This window comes from Alligator mississippiensis, chromosome 4 (assembly GCF_030867095.1).
Source record: "Alligator mississippiensis isolate rAllMis1 chromosome 4, rAllMis1, whole genome shotgun sequence".
Taxonomy (NCBI): Eukaryota; Metazoa; Chordata; order Crocodylia; family Alligatoridae; genus Alligator; species Alligator mississippiensis.
The window spans coordinates 97,073,051-97,099,728 of NC_081827.1; the positions used below are offsets into that span (position 1 = coordinate 97,073,051).

Genomic DNA, 26,678 nt, shown 5'->3' on the forward strand with positions numbered 1-26,678 from the left:
TTCCTGGTTACTAGTGGACTGATCAGATCACCCCATAACTACTGCTTTACATTGCAGTGCAGCAAGGGAGGTCTAACTGCCAACACTAGTAAGCGCTCTCTGCTTGAAGCATGCAATGGTCTGCAAGCTGTTAGATCACTAGGATGATTTGACCAAAAATCTAAAGGAAGAGGGAAATAATCCTGGTAGAGAGCAACTTGTCAGGGTCCACATATGCTGTATCTAGTTGTCTTTGAGCAGGAGCCAAATTAAGGATTTGGCTACTGTGGGTAATGAGATACTTGCCTTGGCAAGCAAGGCAGTAAAACATGGTGACTTAGCTTTCAGATGCCGAAATAGACACAAGAACGGTTTACTTTCCTGTCACCGTAGCTGGGTGGTTCTGAACCTTTTTTAGATTCAAGACCTCTTCAGAAAATGCCAGCTCTGAGCTTTCACTTGTTTGTTGACAATGGAAAAGTAATAGAGTAATTCTCTTGTTGCAAAGAACTCAAGACTATAATGGGTCAGAACGTTTGTGATGGTATGGATTTGTTTGATATGAGTTTACTTGCAAATTGTGTGTAGGTGCATTAAGAGTGCTAATATTATATGGCACTCTTAAAAGGATTTTGCACACCCCGATTGAGAATCGGTGCTTTAGGTAAAGTGAGCCTTGCAATAAAAGGTCACTACAGTTCTTTTAAAACCTTTTCCATGCCTGCTCCCCAGTTAAGAGTTCTGTTTCTCAAGCTGAAGTGTGTTGCAGCCATGTTTATCTGAAACCTCATAAAAAAATGTGGCTGGAAAGAACCTATGGAAGTCATCTCCAACCCACTTCATCATGTGATTAAGTGAGCTTCAACCCATGAAATCTTGTGTTATATATAATCTACTTTGGTCTATAAAGTGCAAATCAACCCTGCCTTGTGCTTGACTACAGACTAACATGACTAAGTCTGTCTACTAAAACTACACACAATCATTCCTGTCACAGCCACAAGGCATAGCACCCTTACCTGCCACTGGTAAAGCAGGGGGACAATGGCAGTCAGTGTCAGGTGGCTATTAGGGTTGTTCAAACACATTTGAGAGATCCAAGAAAAAGGTCCTTCCCCACCACTACAGAGGAAAGGAAAAAAACAACAAAAACTGCAATCCACACCAGTCTGACTGTGGGGTAAAATTCCTTTGTGGCAATTGGTCTGACCCTGAGCAGAGGGGAAAGATCCTCTAGCCAGAAACGACCTGGTTTTAGGACCACTAGCATACCTCAGTCAAAATCCCCAGCCTTGGTTACAACCAACACCCGGTGCTTCTGAGGAAAATGGAAATACTCCTCCCCCTCAAAACCTGTAGCAATAAAGGAAAGAAATTCTTTCCCAGGCTTGTGTGCCAATCAGCAAAGCCCAGAAGCACAGGAAATACCCACAATATATTATAGGCCTAACTATTCTTAGATTGTCCCTGACCAATGAATACCCAACTTCTTGACAAAAAGATTCTACAACCTCCGTAGGGAGTTTAATCTGCTACCTCACTGTCCTGACAGTGATGTTTTTCCTGATATCCAGTCTGAACCTACTTTGCATTGGTCCGTGTCCTGCTCTGTAGCAAGAGAGAAAAGGTGTTCTTCTTTTTTTATGGCAGGCCTTTAGATATTTGAAGACTGTCGTCAAGTCCCCCTCTTGAGTGCCTTTTCTGCAAGCTGTGTGCGCCTATTTCCTTCAACTTCTTGTATGGCTCGCTTTGCAAATCCTTTATCACTTTTGTTGCCTGCTTCAGGACTCGCTAACCTCTGTGCCTTTTTAAATGTGGAACCCAAAACAAAACACTACTTTAGATAAGGCTTAGCCATTGTGCAGAGGTGGATCCAGGGAGGGTACACCAGTGCAGTTGCAGCCCCTCCCTCTCCCCCTTTGATTCCTGCTCTGCCCAAAGTTTAAAACCAACTGCCTGGCAGTGGCAGCAGCATTTCTGTTCAGGCAACAGTGAGCTTGAATTCATGGCTCATTAAAATCTGATTCCTTCTACACTCTTCATTCCAAAGGTGTTAATGACCTTTTAGTCATTTTAGTAGTCTTGGTGTTTCACTAATCAAGCTAGCCTTTCTTTTGCAATTCTGCAGTCTGCGGGCTGCTCCTGGTAATGTAGTTCCTATTCCACAGCCTTGCAAACTGGTTTTAACTTATTCCAATGAAGGCTGGTTTTTTTTGCTTCAATGTTAAACTGAATAATGCAGCCCTAGGCCACTAACAAATTAGTAAAACTTCTAGTTTTTTTTTTACCTGAAGAAAAATATATGTTCTGTTATATGGGATGATGGACCACATTATCTGCACACTCCTTTTCAAAATCTTAGATCTGCCTATGTCACTGCAGAGTAAAAAGGCACTATTTACCTCCAGTGTCTTGCACCTAATGCTCCTCTTGATCCTGCATTAGTCTTTTGTGCAGCTGCATCACACTGCAGACTCATATTAAGGCTGTGATCCACCAAGACTCCTAGATCCTTCTTTGCAGTGCTGTCATCCAGAGAGATGTCACCCATTTTGTATTTTTTTTTTTTTATTATTCCCAAGATGTAGCACCTTGCATCTGTCAGTACTGAACTTCAGTCTGTTAGCTCCTATTAAATTACATTAAGCAATTTTTGCTTTTATTTCAGTGAGCTTCTTATTTTCAACAAGATAGCTAACAATAACATGGCATTCATCCTTATGACTGGCAGCAAGGAGTACTGTAATAACTGTAGGCCTCAAGACTAGATCTTTTATGACAGCAAGGGCCAACCTTTTTGCAGGCATGGCAAAAATTATAGTTTCATAGTTGGTAGGGTTGGAAGGGACCTGGGCAGATCATCAAGTCCGACCCCCTGCCATAGTTAGGAAAGGTTGCTGGGGTCAAATGACTCCGGCTAGGTGATTATCTAGCTTCTTTTTGAAGACTTCCCGATGTCTAGCCTAAACCTACTCTCAGTCAACTTGTGGCTGTTATTCCTAGTTACTCCTGGTGGTGCTCAGGGGAACAGGTCTCTGCCGTTCCCCGCTGGTCTGCCTTGGTAAGTTTATAAATGGCCACCAGATCACCTCTCAGCCTTCTCTCGTGGAGGCTGAACAGGTTCAGATTCCATAGCCTCTCTTCGTAGGGCCTGCCCTCCTGCCCCCTGATCATGTGAGTGGCCCTCCTCTGGATCCTCTCAATGCTGTCCACATCCCTCCTGAAGTGTGGGACCCAGAACTGGACGCAGTACTCCAACTGTGGCCTGACCAATGTTGCATAGAGGGGGAGGATCACCTCCTTGGACCTGCTCATGATGCACCTGTGGATGCATGACAAGGTGCGGTTAGCCTTACTGACCGTGTCCCCACATTGGCGGCCCATGTTCATCTTGGAATCAGTAATGACACCAAGATCCTTTTCTGCCTCTGTGCTGACTAGAAGGGAGTTCCCCAGCCTGTAGGTATGCTGCTGGTTCTTCCTCCCCAGGTGCAGTACCTTGCACTTGTCAGTATTGAATCCCATCCTATTCTCATTTGCCAACCCCTATAACTTGTCCTAGTTGTAGCCTGTCGCTCCCTTCTATCATGCCCACTTCTCCCCACTTCTTAGTGTCATCTGTGAATTTGAACAAGGTGCTTTTCACCCTCTTGTCCAAGTCACTGATGAAGATGTTGAACAGTGCGGGTCCGAGGACCGAGCCCTGGGGGACCCCACCACCCACATCCCTCCAGGTCAAAAATGACCCATCTACCACCACTCTCTGGGTGTGGCCCTCCAGCCAATTTGCTACCCATCTGACTCTGTAGGCATTGACACCACAGTTGCCTAATTTTTTAATGGGAATAGGGTGAGAGACAGTGCCAAAGGCCTTCCTAAAGTCCAGAAACACTACGTCCACCGTGACACCTGCATCTAAGGATTTTGAGACCTGGTCATAGAAGGCCACCAAGTTGGTCTGACAGGACCTGCCTCTAATGAACCCATGTTGGTTGCCCCTCAGCATAATCTCCCCTGCTGGTCCCTCGCAGATGTGCTCCTGGATAATTTTCTCAAAGAACTTCCCCAGGACCAAGGTAAGACTAATGGGCCTGTAGTTTCCATGGTCCTCCTTCCTCCCTTTCTTGAAGAGACCACCCTCCTCAAGTCCCACTCTGTCAGCCCTGGTGCTGTATTGCCTATCTTCTCCCTGATATGCCACCTGACAAGAGGCTACTCACGCAACTTGTGGCACATGTACCAAAGGTTAGCCACTCCTTTTAGATGCTCCAAAACTTTAAGGTAAAGGTTTTGTTGCTGTTGTTGCGCGCTTTTCCTGAAATGCATTCAGCTATAATCAAGCCACAAAACAAAGACCTGGGGTACAGGTTGCCATCAGCTTTCCTGGCATGCAGAGACATGTGTTGTTGACTCCATACTCTGGCAACATATAAGGTGCCTAACTTTGTCTTTGGGTGAATGGCATTTTTAATGCCTTTAGTTTCCCTGGTATATCTTTAATTTCTCAGCATCCTTGTGCTGCCAGCTCACAGTCCAGCTCTCCTTCAGCAATGTCTATGGTATACAAGAACACTCAGTACATGAATTAAGAACCACTGTATCAGTTCCTTCACTGTCCTCAGGAGAAAGCACACCCTCTGTGCTCTTACTACAAATATCCCGTTCACTAAGCAGAGATTCCACAGCAGTCCCCAACCAGAGGAAGGAACAACTCTCCAGCTAGCATCCAGCAAGGGGAAGGAACTCTAGCCTCACCTTTTCCTCAGGACAGAGCTGCAGAAATAAACTGGAAGTAGAAGTTAAAACAGTAGAGTAGAATGAAGAAAAGGGGTAGGGAGTTATAGCTGTGCTTCAGATTTAACCCTCTGAACTTCCCCATGGGTGTAGCCTATCTTTCCTCTGCCCCTGTTATGCTGAGACCAGGACAGGTGAATGGGTACAGCACATAGTAATGCTACAGATGTTTTCATCCCCAGAAACAAATGGAGCAGGCTGTACCTTCCTGAAGTTTCTGTTATAGATGATCTATTCACTAAACCATGACTTGGGATAGACTCCACATATTCACTCATTTGTTCTTTCCTACATGCAGTCTTTTCATAGCCCCTCCAAGCTTGTAAGATCAAAGAGAAGGCTGGAGTGGGAATACAAGTCAGTGGAGAACAGGAAGTAGTTGGAGGAACAGACTTGATGGAAAATAGGAGAAATAAATGATGCTGGAAGATTCAGCTCTGTTCCCCCTTCCTCAGCATTTACGGACCAAATCTAGAGGCTCTGACTTAGCCCAGAACTTCTTCAATGTTCCCTGCTCCAAAAGGCAATAGGCCTATGCATTAAATTAAATAGTTCTTACCAATGATCAGTTTGCAGAGGGCCAGAGCCATAATCAGTATCCTTTCTCAATTTTGTAGAAAGCTATATTCACAAGTCCAGACTCACTAAAAAGAAGGGCAGCTTCCCAATTAGGAGCACTACCTGTAGCAGCAGTGGGCAATTATTTTGACTGGAAGGCCACTTACGGAGTTTTAGGCGTCTGTTGCAGGCCAGATTAACCCCCCACTTCCCACAACAGCTCACCAAAACTCCCTAACTGGCCTCCCATGTGGGTCCTGGCTGGTCTCCATGGCGATCCCAGGATCACAGGGTGGTGATAGCGTAGGGCCAAGGCAGAGCTGATTCCTGCATACCTCTCCCTGTGAAACCAGCACCAATCACGGGGGCAAGCAGGGGGCAGATAGTGGTTCTACCCTGGTCCTGTGATCCCACACCTAGCCCCAATGCTGGCCCTGCCTGCCCATCCCGGTCATGGATGCCTCTCCGCATCGACCCACAGCCCCATCCCAGCGCAGATGAGACAAGGTCATGGGCAGGCAGGTAGCAGCATCTGGCAGCAGGATGGGCAGGCAGGTCTGGGGATTGGGATCACAGGGCGGTAACAGCACAGGGCCGGGGCTGAGGCAGAGCTGCAATCTGCTGCCCGCGTGCCCCTGCCACGAGGGCCGGTTCCACAGGTAGAGGTGTGCAGGGAGTGAATCGCGGCTATGCCCCAGGCCCTGACCCTGCACTCACTGCCCCATAATCCTGATCCCCAGCTCTACCCCACCACCCTAAATGAGGTTACCTGCCTGCCCGCAGCCCCATCCCGTCTGCCCAGCCTGCCTGTGCAGATCCCACCTGGTCTCCATGGAGACTGGGCTTGCCCACTCACTCCATCTGGTGCCCTGAACAGACAGGCTGGAGTGCCTGGGCAGCAGGGCTTGTTCCAGAGGCATAAACCGGAAGGAGCCACCACGGGCTGCCAGGAAATGGAGTCTGGCTGCTGCTCTGTCCCAGCCCTGCTGTGCATCTGGCGGTGGCGGGACCAGCTGCATGCACTACAGCCTTAGCCACGCCCGTGCCTGGGCCAGGTGAGGCCAAAGGACCCACTGCAGGCCAGATAAAATGCCTTCGACTGTATCCGGCCTGCAGGCTGTATTTTCCCCACCCCAGACCTACAGGATGTGGTGGCCCATTCTATGACAGAGGCTACCAGCACACCAGTGTCACTTGCTATTGTAGCTCAGATAGCCATACTCAACCTAAATTGAAACAAGTCTGCTCAGATGCTGGAGTAGGTTGGCTGTGACAGTATGGAGCTTAACATGGGCTAGCCACCCAAGCATTTCGTCAGCTCAGAGTTTTGCAGCCCACACTAAATTTCATGCTGCAGACATACTAAACAAACTACCAAGTTTAAAGTTAGCCTGTCCTCTATCTATTTGCACAAGCTGTAGTGACTCTATAACCAAGATACATTGCTTCATTTACTGCTACCAGCAGTTCCCCTGATTGCTTCATTGTCAGTATTAAGGATCTCAGTGTTGGGCTCTATTACACCATGCATGTATAAAAAGGAATGGATCATTGGTTGAAAGTATGCATGGGAACCATGAAAAATCATAGTTAAAACTAGTCAACTGTACTACTGTCATCATCACCTTCTAGAACAGTGAGAGTCAACCTTTTTGGCAGGCATGCCACAAGTTAGCCCCAGCTCTTCCCCAAGTGCCATTCCAATCCCCTTCTGCTGCCCAATCTGCTGTGCTGTTTTCTGTTCCACTTTCTGTGCTCCCTGCCCAATCTCCTGCTCTGCTTTCTATTCCTGCCCCCTACCTGATCTGTCATGTGCCACACAAAGAGGTTATCTGTGCCATTTGTGGCATTCATGCTGCAGGTTGGCTACTCTGCTTTAGAACAAGGAGACTGATTATTTAACCTGATTTCCCTTATATGGACTATATGTGGTTTGCACAAGTGTGCAGTATGCACAAGTGTGATCCAAAAGCCACTTTAAGTAATAAGAGAAATCCCCAGAAATTGCTATTTTTAATGACCTTATTCATGGACTTGTTCTTTAAAGTAGTCTGACTCACCCTCACTTGAAGGTTGGAAAAGCTTTATCTGAGATTACAGGCTACTAGGTTGTCGTCTTCACTCGCATCCTCCAAGGAATATATTCAAGTAACATTTTAAAAATATACCTGATTAGGATCCCCCACCACTCTACCCCCTTTTACAAGTCAGCTTCAAAAAAGGAATAGATTATGCAAACCATTTAAATAACTGCTACTGCTCAGCAACATTTCTGTACTTATGTCTTTCTCAGTTTCTGTAGACTGTTTCTATTATGCTGTGGCCAGAACAGAAAGCAATTTGTTCTTGTCTAGCAATTTTGATGGACAGGCTTAGTGTATCAATCAAAAGAGCAAGGAGCCATGGTTATAATTCTTGTAAACACAAAACTTGGACAGTTAAGCTAACAGCAATAATTCACCTAACCAACACAGATTATTCAATTTCCTTATTTCCAATAAGCAAGTTTGGTTGTATATGTCACATCCTTTCACCACACCAGCTGCCCCAGAATAACACAGACTACAAGGTATGCTTGCATTTATTTAGAAACCTAGATAGCACAACAGCATTCATTTTAAAACATGAGACCAGAGTTGGGATAGTTTGTTTTACCCTTGGCTGCCATCAGCAGAAACCAAGTTGGCATATACCTATCACCAGCAGGATAAACTTTCTTCTCCACTAGGGTCTACAACACTTGATGAAGAGTTATTTTCTCCATCTTGCCCTCAGCCCCTGGATGAAAACTGAACTCAGCCCAACAAACCAGCCCTGTAAGGAGACTGAATTTAGCAGAAGGGAGTCACCCTAGGCACTAGTTCCCTGTTAATGCTTCCTGAAATGCTCAGTTAGTGCATCCAAAAGTTCTTGCTTCTTCCCAACAACTTTTAGCCCATAAGCCTTGCACGCCTCCTTCAGAGCAGGCACAGTGAGCTTGCCAAGAGTGCCCTTCTGCACAAAGCTCCTCAGCTCATCCTCAGAGATTTCTATCTTGGGCTTTTTCTCCACTTGCGCATCACCACCTCCTATTGCAAAAAGGAAGTTGGATCATTGACGTTAGAAGGACTATTAAAAGAGGAAAGAGAGTTCAATCAGTCTAGTAACAATTAGTACATCATGCCATAAAGGCAATGCATCATGCATGCATGCAACAAGTTTCTAGGTTATGTATTTCACCCTAAAAGCAGCTACAGTTCATTGTGCAATGAAAATTTCATGCAAAGTCTTCTCTCAGCTGTACAAGGGGGTAAAAAAAAAAATGAAGGGTTTTTATTAGCCTCTCAAAAATATTCAACTTGGGCCAAGTAAGCAACCACGCCACTTCCTGCAACAAGCTGAATATCCTTCAGAGGTTTCGCATTCAAGTGACCTAGTTTGACCCCACACTACTTTAGCTTGCAAGATTTGCCAAGATCATAGTCTCAGGTGATATATTACTCTATTTGAATGTGGATGTGGAGCAATTTATAGAGAGTACTTTTCACTTTAAACCCCCAAGAGAGAGAAATGAGAAATACAAAAGCCTCTGAACAGCTGACAACAACAGCATGTTGTATCTCACAAAATCCTGGCCTGTTGCTTTCACTACTCACCTTGCTTTCGTTTCCCAACCTTTCCCTCAGGACTGTAATCAGGTGGATAAACCAGCTGCTTAAACTCTTCCACTAGATTACCCAGTCTGCGATTCATCTCCTCATCTTTAGGCACTGACAATAGAAACAAACTTGTGCTCACCAAAATGCAGCCCACACAAAATATAATCACCAAATTCTACTGTATTAAAAAATAAATGCTCTTAAAGAGTAGCCATCCTTTCCTAAAAGCTTTCCAAACATGAAAAATGATGAAATGCAAAAGGTATATTAACACAACAGTAACCACATTTTGAATGTACAGGAATCAGGAAATGAGAAGGTAAAGGTTCTCAATACTATCACTAACATTGTATAATGCACAGTTGATTACACTTTGTTGTATACCCGATAGGAAAAAAAAAAGTACATGCCTATACACAAAGGAAACCAAAGAGAAAACATAGCAGGATGTGGGGAGAAAGGTTTGCCATCTCTTTTATTTCATAATCTTTTGCTAGCCCTATTTTTTTTTAAGTTACCTGTTTTTTTTCTCATCAAGACTGTCAGTTCTTTGTGGCAGAAAGTCTTTTTGTCATGTCTCTTTATACTGCATAGTACAATAAAGTCATGATTCTTAAGTGGGGCCCTTAGACTCTACTATCACAATGCAGGAAAGCAGTAATTTTACCTGAAAGTACAGAGAAGTGAAAGAGAGAGAGAGAAGTTACTGCTTTTCTTGGGAAGAGTACAAGAGCTATGTGCTCTTACTGGCCATGGGGTGGCATCTTTCCCCACCAGCAGACAGCCAATTAATTCCATTCATTTTTTCAAAGTTAAATGCCAGTGGACTTTTAGGGAAGTGAATTTTAAGCCAAAAAGCTGTCTGCCAGTATAGAAAGACTGTTCAGTCATTATTTTAAAAGATAAATTAAATAATTCCTTTTTACTTTCATTGGTCATGATTTTAAGACCTACTAAAATATTCTGTCAAAAAAAGAGAAGGCAGGGCATAGTTGCTCTTTAACATCTCAAGACCTAAATTTTTAAAAGTTCATGTTTAGGACCTTTGGAAAAGCAGTTGCATCTCTCATGACTAAAGTGAAAAAATGCAGAAAATTTAGCTCCAAGTGATATGAGTTTGGTCTTAATTTAGCCCATGCAAATATTTGCATAGACAGAAATATCACCAGTTTCTCAACAAGACTAGAAGGGATGTTTTAACAAGTACACATTTTGGGAGTGGGGGGAAGCAAAGGGCCAGGGACAGTAAAATAACTGCAACAGCAAAACCAGAGCTACAAAATTAAAAACAGACCTTGAAGCAGATCAACCATCACCACATATTCCAGATTAAGTCTTAGAACTGCACAATGCTAACAGTTTTGTTTTGCTTTTTTATAAACATAAAAGGAGCCCTTCTGGATTTTCCAGTAACACATTTCTATGACCAGAGTGGAAGATGCAAGTGACCTCTCCCCCACTCTTTTTGTATCAACTAATAATTCTCACTTGTCAGATCTTCAGCTCGTTCAGGCTCCATCAAGCCCAGTGCCAAGGCCTCCAGGTTCCTGAAGTGCTGCTGCAGGACGGGGTTCTCAAAGCTGTCACTCCTGTCAACAAAATCCAGAAATATTCAACAGAGATACCAAGAAGTAAGTGTAACTTATTAGCAGGACTGAAAACATGCTTATTCAAAAGCCATCGTTAGCCACTTTTTAGTAACTCTTATGGGAATATGAAAAAAGCCTAAAGGGGTCACTATTCCACATTAATGCTTGTTTCACTCTTTCTACATACCCAACATCTAAACATACATCTCCTTTAAAATACTCTCCTTCTTATGGTGGAGAGACCCCAGCTCATTAATAACTATTATCTTGTGTTTTCATTTCAAAGACCCTTCAATACCTTCCTTACAAAAAGTTCAGGCAAAGGCTCTTATTCCATCACTCAAATATACTATCTCTGGACCATGGTATAACATCCCTTTGAGCCAAGTCAAATGTTTAAGAAGTCTCATAACGTACTGGTACATTTGCTGTAAGGCATACTGTGTATGAGTACATCAAAACAATTCTATCAAATAAGCAGAGCTGCATATACATAGTGACTATTATAAGGGTAAAAAAAGGTAGCAAACTACTTTGCAATCAATGTCCCTGCAAGTTTCCCAGCTAAGCAGTGAGATAGGCTACATCGGAGACTACCAAAAAGGGTAGAAAGTCCCCTTCCTTTTGTGTACGCGCACACACACATGCACATGTGCTTCTGCAGATGTGTGTGCATACATATTCTACAGGAAAATGAGGCCTCCTTTGTTAAAAAAACAAAACTAATTTTCCCTTATAAAACCAATTTGGGCCTGCATATGTAATTTCTACATGTGAGACAAATTAATTGAGTGACGAAGATGGCAGGACTAATTGAATTTATCTAGACAATGCACCCACTACAGTTATGTTTGATCAAGTATAGCTATATGCATGTCATGGAATTTTGACTCCTGGAGCAGAAACCCAACGTATTACACCAGACCAATGAGAACAAATCTTTAGATATGTTCTCAAGTTTTGCAACCAACCATTATAAATTAACATTTGTAAGAGGTCCAATTTGGCCATCATGTTTGAATCCATCACACAGTTCAAGTGTTACACAATCAATTTCAAGCAATGTTTTTTTTCCAATGTTTAGTGTCAATGTGCTCCTGGATGTCCAGAAAGCTTACTGGACTCAGAGGTGTTAAAAAAAAAAAGCCCTAATTATATTATACATTGCAGAGTCTTAGCTCCCTAATGTGTTGAAATTTATGATTTTGTGTGACTGCTATAGCTGCTTGCCACTGAATAATGTACAATATAGCAGGTGACAGGCTTTATAAAAACTTTCATGTCCCACACCTCCAGCTTCCATTCACCTGTACTTGAATCGAAGCTTCTGGACTATTTCCTTCATTTTGTCCACTTGTTCTTCATTGGCTGGCACCTTCTCTGTAAAGTCAATTTTCCGTATGTCATCTGCATAGGGCAGGAAAATGAGGTGGAAACCTAGGTGGCAGAAACAGATATACAAACCTGTCATCCAATGACAACTTCAAACCACATGACAGAAGCCAAGAATGGCTGTGAACAGTTTATTCATACTAACTAGACAGTACCATATGCAAGTGCACGCACAGGATTAACAAGTAACTCTTTCTTTTTCAGAAATGTCCCTATTCTCAGTCCTGAATTGCCAAGAGTATCTTTATATGAATTCAAAGATCGCCTCAAACACTTAGGCTTCTGGACATTGCCAAAACATCATTACCACTAATAAAAATACTAAAGAACACCTGTGAGAGACTAAATACATGATGGGAAGCTAGAAACTGAAGTTTAATGCCATCCAAGTTTCCTGCATCACCTTCCAATCATTTGAAAAGGTAAAAATCCATCTCACAGGGATGTTAAAAAAAATTAAAACTGGTGCTTATAAAGCACTTCTATGATAACACTCACTAAATGTGGGCACCATTATTCTTTTTCCTTGTCTTCCCCAACACGAGCTTCACCAGCTATAAGAGGAGGGAAGACAGAAGGAAATAATCTACTCCTGCTTCCTAATAATATTCTACTCAACTGATAAAACTGGGGTGATCAATACATGGAATTTGTTGTCTCTCATTACCCCTAAGTGCCCGACAACAGAAAACATTCACAGAACCGCAGAGGACTCTAAGCAACCAGTAGTGAAAAAGGTTTCTGTGTTTAAAGGTCAATCACCTACCCTGCTAGCAAGGAACTAAGAGGGAAGAGAAGTATCACACCTATGTTAATCCTGGAGGTTATGTTTTCTTGGGCAAGTATGGACTTAAATGGAGGTTTTCAAAAGGCTTTACCTACACTGTTATTTAGGCTCATCAGATTAACGTGGCATAAACTCAACTATACCAACACCATCCTGGTATTAGAAATTAAGGGTGTACCAAGAGAGATTTTGGGAGTCAATACTGATAGCTGATTTTTAAGGAGGTATATTGGCCAATACCAATCCGATTTCCGATACAGCTTCGTCCAGCTGGTGAGTCATAGATTTCATAGATTTCATAGACATTAGGGCTGGAAGGGACCTCGGAAGATCGAGTCCAGCCCCCCGCCCAAAGGGCAGGAATTCAGCTGGGGTCATAGGATCCCAGCAAGATAAGCATCCAGTTTCATCTTGAAGGTGTTCAATGAAGGTGCTTGAACAACCTCCGGTGGCAGGCTGTTCCAGACCTTGGGGGCTCGGACAATAAAGAAATTCTTCCTTATGTCCAGCCTGAAACGATCTTGTAGTAGTTTGTGACCATTCGACCTCGTCATCCCTTGGGGCGCTCTGGGGAACAAACGTTCCCCCAGATACTGGTGGTCACCCCTGATAAACTTGTAGGTGGCCATCAGATCACCCCTGAGCCTGCGCTTTTCCAGGCTAAAGAGCCCCAGGGCTCTCAGCCTGTCATCGTAGGGCCTGCTTCCCTGACCTCTGATCATGCGCGTGGCTCTTCTCTGGACTCTCTCAAGCTTCTCCACATCCTTTTTGAATTGTGGAGCCCAAAACTGGACACAGTACTCCAGCTGCGGCCTCACTAAGGCCGAGTACAGGGGGAGAATGATGTCCCGGGATTTGCTTGAGAAGCATCTATGGATGCAAGCCAGCGTTTTGGTCGCTTTACTAGCTGCAGCATCGCATTGCAGGCTCATGTTCATCTTGTGGTCAATGATGACCCCCAAGTCTCTTTCTTCCATAGTGCTAGCCAACATAGCACTGCCGAGCCTATAAGGATGCTGCGGGTTTTTTTCCCAAGGTGGAGAACCTTGCATTTATTGGCGTTGAATACCATCAGATTCTCGTCCACCCACTTGCTGAGCCTGTCCAGGTCAGCCTGGATCATCCGCCTGTCTTCTGGTGTGGATTCTTTGCCCCAAAGTTTGGTGTCATCTGTGAACTTGGCCAGTCCGCTTCTGACTCCAGTGTCCACATCATTAATGAAGATGTTGAACAGTATGGGTCCAAGGACAGAGCCCTGGGGGACCCCACTGGTCACAGGACACCACGATGAGTGACTTCCATCAATTACTACCCTCTGGGTCCGACCCCAGAGCCAATTTTCCAGCCAGTGGATCGTGGGGGACCCAAGGCGACAATTGGCCAGTTTCTCCAAGAGACGATCATGGGACACCAGATTGAAGGCTTTTTTGAAGTCAAGATATATGACATCAATCTCATCTCCCTTGTCCAGGTGATAGGTCACCTGGTCGTAGAAGGAAATGAGATTGGTCAAGCAAGACCTACCCGCAACAAACCCGTGCTGGCTATCCCTTAAGATGTTGGCGTCAGCCAGTCCATTAAGGATGGCCTCCTTAATAAACTTTTCTAAGATCTTCCCCGGGATAGAAGTCAGGCTGATGGGCCTATAGTTAGCCGGATCCACTTTCCTCCCTTTCTTGAAGATAGGCACCACATTGGCCTTCTTCCAGTCTTCGGGCACTACACCAGAGCGCCAAGAGTTTTCAAAGATCCGCGCTAGAGGCTGGGCTATGATGCTCGCCAGCTCCTTGAGTACCCTGGGGTGAAGATTGTCAGGGCCGGATGACTTGAAGGTATCCAGCTTCTCAAGATGTTCCTTCACAAAGTCAGCATTAATGGAGGGCAGGGGATCACCCTCACCCGGACTTCCCGGCCCTGTAGCGGGCATGGGCGTCCCATGGGGCTGATGAAAGACTGACGCAAAGTACCTATTTAATAGGTTGGCTTTTTCCTGGGTGTCAGTTGTCAGTTGCCCCATCTGGTTCAGCAGGGGTCCCACATTGCTCCTGCTTTTCCTCCGGCTCCCCACATATCTGAAAAAGGACTTTTTATTGTCCTTGATGCTCAAAGCTAGCTGGAGTTCAGTTGCAGCCTTGGCTTTCCTGGTCAGCTCCCTACAGGACCGGACCAGTGCAGAATAATCCTCCTTGGAGGTGACTCCCATCCTCCATCCTTTGTAGGCCTTTCTTTTTAGCCTCAGGAGGTCTGCTAGGTCCCTGAAGAGCCAGGGGGGCTGCTGTGCCCTCTTGCTGCCTTTCCTCCGAGATGGAATAGACTTAGTTTGTGCATTGAGGATCGCTCCCTTGAGGAGCAACCACTCTTCTTGAACTCCCCTCTCCCTGTGGTCACAGTCCCTTAGGGCCTCACTGACAAGCCTCCTGAGCTTGTCAAAGTCGGCTTTCCTGAAGTCAAGGACTTCTGTGTTGCTGACTGACTTGCCAGCTTTTCGGTGGATGGTGAAGGTGATCAGCTCGTGGTCGCTGTCACCCAGCTTCCCATCGATCACTAGGTTGCCAACTAGGTCATCCCCAGTAGCCAGTACCAGGTCTGCTGTAGTAGACAGGGAACAGGGAAGGAAGGGGTGTGGGGGGGCAGATCAATGCCCCCCATGGTGAGGGAGGGAGTGGGGCAGGGGCTGCCCAACCAGGGTGGGGCAGGCATGCAATGGAGCCACAGTTCATCTGGGGGGCGCGGGAAGGGGGAGCAGCTCCCACTGCTATATGCACCCTGGGAAGGCATTGCAGGGGAGGGGGGGGAACGTGTGCCCTCAGATCTGCGCAGGGCAGGGCAGGGCAGGCTGCAGCTGCAGGATGGGGCCAGGGTCCACGCTCTTCCTGGCACGTGTCGGGGGGCCTTGGCCACACTGCACTCAGGGAGGAGGCTACAGGTGGGCTACGGCAAAATTTGGGGTGGCTGCAGCCCCCCCCGGAGCCACTCTCCCAGTGCCACCATCACCTGCCCAAAGCGCAGCGTGGCCAGGCCCAGTGTGGACCCCAGCTGCAGCCTGCCCCACACAGATCTGAGGGCACGCCCCCTGTGCCCTCCCAGGGTGCGCACTGCAGTGAGAGCCATTCCGCACCCTGTGCCTCCTGGACAAGCTGCGGCTCTATCCTGCACCCTGCCCCACCCCAGCTGGGCAGCACCTACGTCAGCGCCATTCCTTCCCTCACCACGGGGGGCCTTGATCTGCCCCGCCATGTCCCATCCCTCCTCCCTCCCCTTCCACCACAACAGACTTACCAGCTGCATGCAGCTCTCCAAGCTGCTGAGCTCCGCTCCTCACCGCCTATGTACTGCGCTGCAGCTGCGCGCACACCCAGACGTTTATTGGCCAAATTATCGGCCACATCAGGCCGATTTCCAATATAGTCAATTTTCTTTATATTGGTGCTGATCCAGTATTGGATCGATGCATCGGTGCACCTCTATTAGAAATTCTTAGCAGCAGGCATCCCATGTAAATCTGTCTCAGTACATTTATTTTGCGTGAGTCTATCCCAACATTTTAAGCAAGAAACTCTGGCCAGAGTTGCTATGAGCAGCTTGCTGTGTCAGATTCTGGACATGGGAAAACGGCAGCAAGAGATTGCGGGCAGTTATTTTCTCTTCTGTTTTTGAGATGCACAAGAAACACCTTGCAGTACACAGCATGCTTGCTGTCTAGTTCCTTCTTTTCTACTGTGATAAAGAAAAATGCAATTTTTCACACACCTGGAGAGACTGTCTGCACATTCTGCTCATCCAGCTCTTCCTCTTGAGGGATCATGGCCACAAAGCAGGGGGGAGTGTTCCGGCGGGGGACATATCTGCACAATGCCATCACTTCTTTCTCCAGGCACTTGGTCAGTAAGGCATTAAACAGAGTCGTACTCCCTACACAATAAAGGCTGTATCAGTCAAATTTGGGTACAGGGCTCACCTCTGGAGATTCAGGCACATAGTCTGAAAGTATTGCAGATTTGGCACCTGCCTCTTTTTGGCAATATCTATAAGACTCCAGACAGGAAAAACAACATTAAACTGTTGTGGGGGACTGGGAAGGGAGGGAAACCCTCTAGGATGACGACAACACGTTCTCTGGACAAAAAAGGGCAAGAGAACTCTGATGAAAGGGCAAGATTTGCCAATATATGAAAGAGGAGGTATTTGTCCTGATAATAGAGGTGTCACCCTTTCAAAGAGGATATAAGGGACAACAAAATCAGGTTTGCTATGATGTGAGCATAAACACACTCCATCCTTGGAGATCCAGTCAGTGGCACACCACAAGCCTTCAGTACTAAGAATCAGGGTCAAAACTGTTTTTCAAGAACAGCCAACATTAGCCTGTTTTTTTTTACCAGAGGTTGGCAAAAAAAAAAATGCATACCCAAACTGTACATCCACTGGACAAGGCATGTTGCTGGAAATACTACAAGGCAGTCAAGTGGACAATCAGGTATCTACTCTTACCTCCCTGGAGATGTTGCACCCAGATAGCAAGTGCGTCTTAGACTCTGAGGGAGTGGAACAACCTGTTATGACAGAGTCCTTTTTATAAGCAACACACTTACTGAACTACTTCACTTAATCCCACTTCCCTTACACAACGTGACATTGTCCCTATCCCAAATACACAGTTAACATGGTAAAGGGAGACAGAGACACCCCTAAAGTTCTCTCCTAGCTAATATAAACGAGCATCAGAAAATGCTGCTAGCTCGCATGTTCTTTCTTAGCATTGCACCTATCCTTCTAGCTGACATAATTGCAACTTCTGAATCCAGATGTCCTAATCATCTCTCTCAAGCCCTATATCTTGATCCCCTTGTTGATTGAGTCTCCATACACCTCAGGTTTCAAGATAAGTATTGCCACGAATGACAAAAATTTTATGGGGTGAACATTACGTCAACAACAACGAGAAAAAAGAAAAGAAAAAAGAAAATAGGGTCAGCATGGCAAATGAAGATGAAAACACAGGTTACAAGGGCAAAAGTGTGTGTTAGTCAAATCAATGAATCAAAGTTAATTTAAACTTTTGTTCTAGACAAGGAAGCACAAATGAGTCTGAATATCTCATGTCCCTCTTCAAATGATATTTGTCCCACCCTTCCCCTGTCCCATCCCCCATTTCCCTCCCTGCTAGGAATTAGTTTGCAGCCACACTACCAGATGATTGCCTGTTGGGTCTTTACACCCCGCCTTTTCTTACCACTCATCAAGGACTCCTCAGGATAGATGAACTGGGAGGGCTTAATGTGATGATGCTGTTTGAGCATTGCCAAAGGTTTGAAACCAATCAAAACCAAACCTGGGGAATCAAATTTCTTCAGTTCCTCAGTCTCCTCTTTCTCCAAAACAATCTGACGGTTCCCATATGTCTAAAATGGGGGGACGGGGGGGGAACAGTGTTAAGAACAGAGATGTTATCCATTCAGACGTTACAGAACCAATTGAATTGTCCCATATATCATGAAGAAATAGAGGAGGGGAGGCAACATCAGTAGCAAGGGTGGGGGGGCAGGGAAACCAATAACCTGGAAGTATTTGTCCATAATGAAAATAAATACCGATATGCTATCCTTAAAGCCAATTTAAACAAAATTTACTGTGTTAAAATCTGAAAGGCAGCAGGCCTTAAGAGAGGCACATAGCCAATCTACAAAGAATTACTAGCAACAAAGGAGAAACTCATGCTCCTTTCAATTGTATAATCATTTTTTTTTAGCTGTTATACACACAATATTTTCATTTAACCTATCCCTTGCAATTCTCCTGAAGATTCACTTCATAATCCTGTGCCTTAGTTTCTATGGCACCTCAACAGTCATCTCTAAAAAAGTGGTGGTGGGTTATGGAGCATTGCTTGCACATGGAGAAAAACCTGCATGTGAAGGGCTAATCTTTTGCTGAATTAATTATTTAAGGTGAACTAATTAGCCACAATCTTCCACAGCAAAATTATATTAGCAGTCCCTTGCTTAAAAGCGCTGCTGTATATTTATATTCACAAAGCAATTGATAACTATGTTCAGTTATGAACTTCAATCCAGTCTACAGATGTCAGAGAGATTTTGATCTTAGGTTTATGCTTTTTTTAGAGATCTTTTACTGCAAAATGCTGTGTTTTTGACACACTACTTGCTTACTCTAAAGATACAAGAGCCAATAATCTTATATTTCCATAACTTCCTCCATCCCAAAGCTTTCTGAAGCATTTTATAAACTGCGTCTTAGTAGTAAAAATAAAAATTCATTTATATCTGACCAGAGACTGTCGTAATCATTCTGATGAACAATGCTAGGGCATGAAGAACAAGGAAATCTGTTTTGGCTTTAAAAATAAATAAATAAATAAATGTCAGAACCCTCACACCTTTACTCTTTAGTAAAGAAGTACCATAGTATCATTAAGTGATTAAAACACTGAATAGACTATCAAGATGCAAGATCACCAGCAGAACAAGGCCTTCTACTGTCTACTCTTTCAGATAAACTTGAATCATTGCAAAGGGAGAATGCAACCCACAGCCCCCAACCTCAATTCCATCAACAGCTGTCCTTTTCTGGAGGCTCACCCACATAACCTACTCCAAGTCTGCCTAGCTTCTGAATGCAACAGGATCACATTATCTCTAAGAGAAAATGGATCAAGCAGTATAAACCTGTCATCCTCTGCATTTCTGCAGCTCACTTAAGAGCCATACAAAAAGAAGTAATGGTTTTGGTAAGTTTTTTGGTGTCCCTGCAAACCCCCCACTGAGAAGAAAAGCAAGCACATATGGGATGTATTACCTGAGCTTTCTTTGTATCACTAGGTAGAAGCAAACTACCTGTCTCTTGGTTAAATGTTCGTGTCTTAGTTCGAACTGGCTCGTTGGTTTCCCGATAAAGCTTCACTGGATATGGCTTTATTGCTTTTTGGACCAAGTTGTAAACACCAACAGTGAAGGATATGTCTTTGCACAGATAAAAGTTTATCCTGTATGGGAGTTACAGACAAACAAAACGAAGACTTCCACAGTCAGTCTCCAAAAAAGTTCTCTCTTCCAGCAATTTATTCCTCAGATTCTCTTTTGTTCTCCCCCAAACATCACATGCATTTCTGAAATAACATTACCAGCATTGTAATGCTGTTTCTCTAAAGATATCTTAATTTTGACACAGAACTGAAAAGTTCTTATTAAAATGTTGTGGGATATTTTAAAGGGGAGGTTTCAGAAAGGTCAAGCCCAATCTCGATCAGATAACAAGAGCCTGCACAGATACTGGTCCATGTGAGAGTAATTCATAACAGACTGACACAGCTCTTAAGCTTATTCCATCTCAATGTGTTCAAATCACACTCGAGCACAAGAGGGTCAATTGATCAGTTTTGTGCCAAGATTCAATTTAACAGTAACCAACTTACAGACTTTTTGTTGTTGCTGTTTGTTTGTTTGGGGTTTTTTGGGGGGTAGGAGTGTAAATAGTTTCTGAAATGCCAGAAAGACAAGTGATTTAGACTCCATACCCATGTATACTGACCAAATCAGGTTCCTGAGTCAGGATGGAGCAAGCTGTCTTTTTTCCCCTTCTAGGATGATGACTTCATACCTGACTCCATTGGGAAGATGGCATATAACAACCAGGACAGGGCTTAGTTCAAAGCTCTATTCCCCACTACTGAAAGCCTCTAGTCAAAAATCTCCAAAAGCTGGGGAAGTTTCACCAATCTTGCACTAAGTAATTAGGACCTAGGAGCGGAAATGCTGCTCAAACACTACCTTTACAGCACCATGCTTCCACCAAGGAAGCCTTTCCAGAGGCTGCTGATGCTATTTCAAATGTCGATACTTGGCACGCACCTGGCTAAAGCCCGTTTCTTTGTCTCCTTTGCTCGTACTTTCTTCATGAGATCTTCCAGTTTGCCTGACTCAACAGGCTGGACTCCTAAATCCTCATCTTCTGCTACGTTAATGATATCTCTGTAGAACATGGAAATATCAAACCCCCCAGGCTTCTTCAAGTGCATTAAATCAAGGATGATACCTAGTCACAAAGTAAAGATGTGAGGAGGGTTATGTAAATTGATTTCTATGTACTTCCAGCAGTACATTTCCACAATACTCAGATATTTCCTTAAAATGGGAAAGGAAGTTGAAACATGCATAGATTTTGCTTTTCTATTTGTGTTGGTCACTAAAAGAAAGCAATTAAGGACAGCTGGCTTGTTTCTTTCACATTTGATCAAGTCACATAGCAGAAAGAGTAAGGATGTGATCTAGTAGCTAGGACACAAAGCATCACTGACACGTTCATGTCCCTTTTACCAAAAATGTCCAAAATTTGTGGCTGTGACATAGGTAATGTGATTTTGTGCTGCTATTTTGTGGTTGACATCTGACTTGCTTTAGGGCAAGTAAGCATAGGCAAAGCAAACCAGAGCTCTCCATGCTCTCTGGCTGCCTCAGGCAGGCATTCCCAGGGTTTCAGGGGAAATGGGAATCTCCAAGATGTGCTGATTTGATCCCCTGAAGCCCTGGGAATGCCTGCCCAGGTTCCCCTATTTTGGAGTCATCTAACTGGTGGTCCTAGCCACATTACCACGCTGGAGAGACTCTAGGCATACATTTCTATAAATGGGAAAACCCTGTTTATACCCTTAAATTCTATTTGCATACAGGCACCTCAAGCATTGTCCTGCAATATTGGGCACTGGCTGCTCCTGGAAATGACAAGGGCCCAACCTTGCAGGGCAATGGGTAACATTCATTTCGCGCAATGAAGTGGCTCAGCTGTGCCAGGACTTATCCCAGAACTGATCCACTTTACCTGGTGATCTTTGTTTATACCCCTACTCTTCATGAAGCTCCATCACTAAATGAAAAGTGAAAATGCTGACCTGTGTCTCGAAGGTCAGCAGCTCTGGTCCTAGCCAGCTTGGCTTTAGTGCTGTCATTGGCATGAGGGTTATCTTCATTGGTGAACAGCATGATCCTTTTGTGGCTCATCTTGAGCTGGACATCACTGAAGAGATTAGAGCAAGCCCAAAATGCCTCACCCAGTGAGTACTCATTACTATGGCCAAACAACTCATGAAAGAGTGCTTTTCCCCGGTTTCCCTTGTATTGGTCCAGTTCTAGCACTCGCTGTGCACCTAAAGGCAAAGAGAGCAAGAGCAGAAAATTGGTCTGTATTGCCTATAGTTCATGCTACATTTCCAACCCAAGAAGCCTACAGTTCTTTACAGCTAATGTTTCATTGCATTATCACAGCACTGCACTCCGAAGGCTTGGTTAAGATGTTCAATACTTTAGGTGCACAAGCTAATAGATAACTGGTCTATTTTTCAAACTCTACAGGTTACCCAACTTTGACCAATACCTCCTCCTCCCTGTTTGTCTATTTGCAGCTCCCCTCCCCTCTCATAACTACTTTGGCAATGGGTGACGTGTCTTCTGTCCTGTAGCTGCTGTTTGATATATATATATGTTCTTCGTATCTTGCTTCCTCATTTGCTTCTCCATTTTTAAACTTTCAACCACAAATAGATCTTTTCTCCCTTGCCTAATACTTAATTTCCTTTCCCCCTAATCTTAGTTAATTAGCAACAATTTTTAAGGTTGAGGGGTGAGACCCTTCAAATAGAATTGACCGCAGGGAAAGGAGTACAGCAGCCAACATAAGAAAATCAAACTACTAACAGTATTTTTTGCCTGACTGGGCAGGGAAGCACCAACCAGAGAAGCTATTACACCTATGAAAAAACTCCTCACAAAAACTGTAGCATTCTAGTTTCTCTCACAGCATCAACTCCCTTAGGCATGACAGAGAGGGAGGCCTGATCGTATGGACTTCCCTAGTTCCTATTTTTCACAGAAATCTTCAGATCACTGTTACATTTTACCTGGATTGTCCAACTCCTGAAGAACATAAACATGTTTGAAATCTGCTGAGTTTTTGTTTTTCTCAGTACCATAAAACACAATGCTCAGGAGGTCTCTGTCACTGCTGATAATCTTGTTGGTGTACACATTCCGGATGCACTGGAAAGAAACCACGCAGGTCAGCAAGGAAAGAGTGCAAAACATTAGTTTCAGGAACCATAATAGAGTTCAGCTGTTGGCAAGCAAACAGTTTGCGCTGGCAATGCCAGGGACTGGCACAGTATTTTAAGCCACATCTCAGCACCAGGTGGGCTTTCTGGATATTTATGACTAATAGTTGAACATTAATACTCCATTGCTACAGATGAGGGCAAGAAAAGACAGAGTTTTCTTGAAATGTTATTCATAGATTCATAGATGTTAGGGTCGGAAGGGACCTCAATAGATCATCAAGTCCGACCCCCTGCATATGCAGGAAAGAGTGCTGGATCTAGATGCTTATCTAACCTCCTCTTGAAGACCCCCAGGGTAGGGGAGAGCACCACCTCCCTTGGGAGCCCGTTCCAGACCTTGGCCACTTGAACTGTGAAGAAGTTCTTCCTAATGTCCAATCTAAATCTGCTCTCTGCTAGCTTGTGGCCATTATTTCTTGTAACCCCTGGGGGCGCCTTGGTGAATAAATACTCACCAATTCCCTTCTGTGCCCCCGTGATGAACTTATAGGCAGCCACAAGGTCGCCTCTCAACCTTCTCTTGCGGAGGCTGAAAAGGTCCAGTTTCTCTAGTCTCTCCTCGTAGGGCTTGGTCTGCAGGCCCTTAACCATACGAGTGGCCCTTCTCTGGACCCTCTCCAGGTTATCCGCATCCCTCTTGAATTGCGGCGCCCAGAATTGCACGCAGTACTCCAACTGCGGTCTGACCAGCGCCCGATAGAGGGGAAGTATCACCTCCTTGGACCTATTCGTCATGCATCTGCTGATGCACGATAAAGTGCCGTTAGCTTTTCTGATGGCTTCGTCACACTGCCGGCTCATGTTCATCTTGGAGTCCACTAGGACTCCAAGATCCCTTTCCACTTCCGTGCCACCCAGCAGGTCATTCCCTAGGCTGTAGGTGTGCTGGACATTTTTCCTCCCTAGGTGCAGCACTTTGCATTTCTCCTTGTTGAACTGCATTCCGTTGTTTTCTGCCCACTTATCTAACCTGTCCAGGTCTGCTTGCAGCTGTTCCCTGCCCTCCGGTGTGTCCACTTCTCCCCATAGCTTTGTGTCATCTGCAAACTTGGACAGAGTACATTTCACTCCCTCGTCCAAGTCGCTGATGAAGACATTAAAGAGTATTGGTCCAAGGACCGAGCCCTGCAGGACCCCACTGCCCACACACTTCCAGGTCGAAACCGGCCCATCCACTATGACTCTCTGGGTGCGACCCTCTAGCCAATTCACCACCCACCGGACTGTGTGGTCATCCAAGTCACAGCCTCTTAACTTGTTCACCAGTATGGGGCGGGATACCGTATCGAAGGCCTTCCTGAAGTCTAAGTATATGACATCCACCCCTCCTCCTGTGTCCAGGCGTTTCGTAACCTGGTCATAAAAAGAGACTAGATTGGTCAGGCACAATCTGCCTGCCACGAACCCGTGCTGGTTTCTCCTCAGCATAATTTGTCCTGCCAGGCTCTCGCAAATGTGAGCCTTGATAATTTTTTCAAAGACTTTGCCAAGGATGGAGGTGAGACTGACTGGCCTATAGTTGCCCGGGTCCTCCTTCCTCCCCTTCTTGAAAATGGGGACCACATTGGCCCTTTTCCAGTCCTCCGGGACTTGGCCCATGCACCACGAGCGTTCAAATATTCCTGCCAGTGGCTCTGCAAAGATGTCAGCCAGTGCCTTCAGCACCCTCGGATGGAGCTCATCCGGGCCTGCCAACTTAAAGGCATCCAGTTCTTCCAAGTGACCCTGCACCATCTCGGGGTCTACACATGGAAGTCTGGCGCCCTGCTGCTGCCTCTCTACAACCCCAGTGAGAGACTTGTCGTGCCCCTCACTTAGGAACACTGAGGCAAAGAACTCGTTGAGGAGTTCAGCCTTGTCCCCCCTGTCCGTCACCAATTGTTTCTGCCCATTTAGCAGGGGTCCTATTCCTCCCTGGGCCTTCCTTTTACTCCCTATATATCTAAAAAACAATTTCTTGTTGTCCTTTACTTGGGATGCCATCCTCAGCTCCATGGTAGCTTTGGCCCGTCTAACTGCCTCCCTACAAGCACGAGCAGAGGAGGTATATTCGTCTTTGGTAATCTCTCCCTGTTTCCACTTTTTTCACATGGATTTTAGTCCTTATTGTATCATCTTACTGATGAAATCCAAATGCTACCTTGTCCGACTAGGAATTTGATCTTGCCAACTCCTGGCTGCTGTTTTTGCTGCATAAGACCTACCTATTTCTAGGCCAGACGTCTGTGTTCAGACATCACCATGACCTACATAAACAGGTTAGCCAAAAAGATGAACTACATTACAGCAAACATAGAATTTTGTACACAATTTCTAAAGCACTTTAGGATCCTTTACACTACAAGACAGGCATCATCAGTCATATCTTTAATACCCTTACCTGGATTGTCATCTCAAAAGAAGTCCAATCATCATCATCCTCACCTTCTTCATAGGACTGAAACATGGCTTTGGAGGCATCAACTAAGAAAATCAGACTGTCCCGACCTGAGTACTGATAATCTCCTTTGAAAAGGAGGGGAAAAATCCATAGAGTCATAAAAATCAGGCTGTCCTTTTCTTTCTAGGCAAAGCACCCAATACTGGTTGTATTTTGTAACAATAGCAAATATAAAGAGGGCCATGTGTTAACATAGGCCAAGTGCAGACCTTCATTTCAGCTGGTAAGAGTTTCTCTAACATTCTTACCAGTAGAAAAAACACTGCAGGGAAGTGGGGGGAGAAGGGCCAGACCATCCATGCATTTCAACCTTCAGGCTGGAGAGCACTACTGGCACTCTCTCCTGCCAAGGGGCAGTAGTGGGCTGCTCCCTGGGTCACCACTGCCCTTAGGGAAGCCTATTCATTGACAACCTACCTTCTCCCCTACGTGGGAGAGACAGATAGCCCAGGGAGGGCTCCAGGATGCCTGCACCACCAGTTGTCTGTCTCCTTTCCTGCCAATCTCTCATCATGGGTACCCTCCCAGCTCCTCCCACAAGGCCCCACAGCGATGGATGCCCCAGGCCAAGCCAGAGCAGCGTAGGGGTGAGGTGGGTAGAGCAGTGCCGTGTGTACAGCGCAGCAGAGACAGCAGCAAGGGGCCCAGAAGCTTTTCTCCCAGCAGAGATGCAAGGCATGTGCCTGGGCTAGGGCTGCCAACCCTCTGGGATTGCCCTGGAGTCTCCAGGAGTTAGAGATAAATCTCCAGGAGATTGCGGAGTCTCACGGGAGAGAAATGAGAGGGTGTTCATTAAAATAAATATTGAAATGTTGAATCTGATTTATGTAACACTCATGTGCATTTGCTTTCCGGAAGTGAAGTCATTTATGTCATTACATCATGTGAGGAAACCACCCGGAACAGGTTCAAATGGAGTTGGCAACCCTAGTCCGGGCACCATCTGGTCTCCTGGCCGTGGCCGCACCAAGCCCGGCACCTCCTAGCCGGCCTCCTCCTGCCCCGGCCGAGCCGCCATCTCCCAGCCAGCGGGGAGTCTCTGGCCGGGGGGGAGGCGCGGAAAGAGGACAGAGGCCCCGAGCTACCAGCGGGGACCCGGGCCCGACACTGACCGGCCGGCTCCGCGCCTTCCTCCGGCTCCTCCTCCTCCTCCCGCTCGCTGCGGTAGTAGGACACCCAGTCCGACATAGCGGCGGTGCGGGAAGGACGCACAGACGGGGTGTGAGCTGCGCTGCGGCCCAGCACCTGCTGCGGGGGTCCGGACCCGGCCCCGCACGCTCCGACTGCCAGTTACCTCCGCCCCACCGGAAACCCGGTCAATCACCTCCCGCGGAACTGAAAGCCACCCAATCCCACGAGGCGGAAGTAGCGGGAAGCC

At 45.6% G+C, this 26,678-nt stretch overlaps 1 protein-coding gene and 1 long non-coding RNA gene across 4 annotated transcripts; one reads left to right on the top strand and one right to left on the bottom strand.

The window, feature by feature from the left end:
• Positions 1-7,894: 7,894 nt before the first annotated feature.
• XRCC6 (X-ray repair cross complementing 6) lies at positions 7,895-26,588 on the bottom strand. 3 transcript variants are annotated; one of them, XM_006258973.4, is made up of 12 exons: positions 26,413-26,583; positions 25,241-25,365; positions 22,648-22,786; positions 21,643-21,897; positions 20,606-20,789; positions 19,554-19,740; positions 17,971-18,139; positions 16,488-16,649; positions 11,866-11,995; positions 10,458-10,558; positions 8,967-9,080; positions 7,895-8,399 (listed from the first exon to the last, which is right to left on the bottom strand). In XM_006258973.4, exons 1-12 carry the CDS (start codon positions 26,486-26,488, stop codon positions 8,200-8,202), a joined length of 1,842 nt encoding a protein of 613 aa, XP_006259035.1. In that variant the 5' UTR covers positions 26,489-26,583; the 3' UTR covers positions 7,895-8,199. The 3 variants fall into 3 exon arrangements, 2 of the variants coding, with proteins under 2 accessions (XP_006259035.1, XP_019344898.1); XM_019489353.2 differs by having other exon boundaries at positions 8,306-8,439; positions 26,413-26,587; XR_001373431.3 differs by lacking the exon at positions 7,895-8,399 and adding an exon at positions 9,488-9,636 and having other exon boundaries at positions 8,993-9,080; positions 26,413-26,588.
• On the top strand, positions 10,517-12,592 carry LOC109283613 (uncharacterized). Its single transcript, XR_002090852.1, has 2 exons — positions 10,517-10,600; positions 12,155-12,592. It is a non-coding gene; the product is annotated as an uncharacterized LOC109283613 (long non-coding RNA).
• Positions 26,589-26,678: the final 90 nt, after the last annotated feature.

Bases quoted from the DNA above. Each gene is read 5' to 3' on its own strand.
- XRCC6 (XM_006258973.4), bottom strand. From the start codon at position 26,488: ATGTCGGACTGGGTGTCCTACTACCGCAGCGAGCGGGAGGAGGAGGAG. The intron at 25,366-26,412 runs GTCAGTGTCGGG...TCCTTTTCAAAG, and splicing joins GGAAGGCGCGGAGCCGGCCG to GAGATTATCAGTACTCAGGT. The intron at 20,790-21,642 runs GTCAGCATTTTC...CTTTGTGACTAG, and splicing joins TGCTGACCTTCGAGACACAG to GTATCATCCTTGATTTAATG.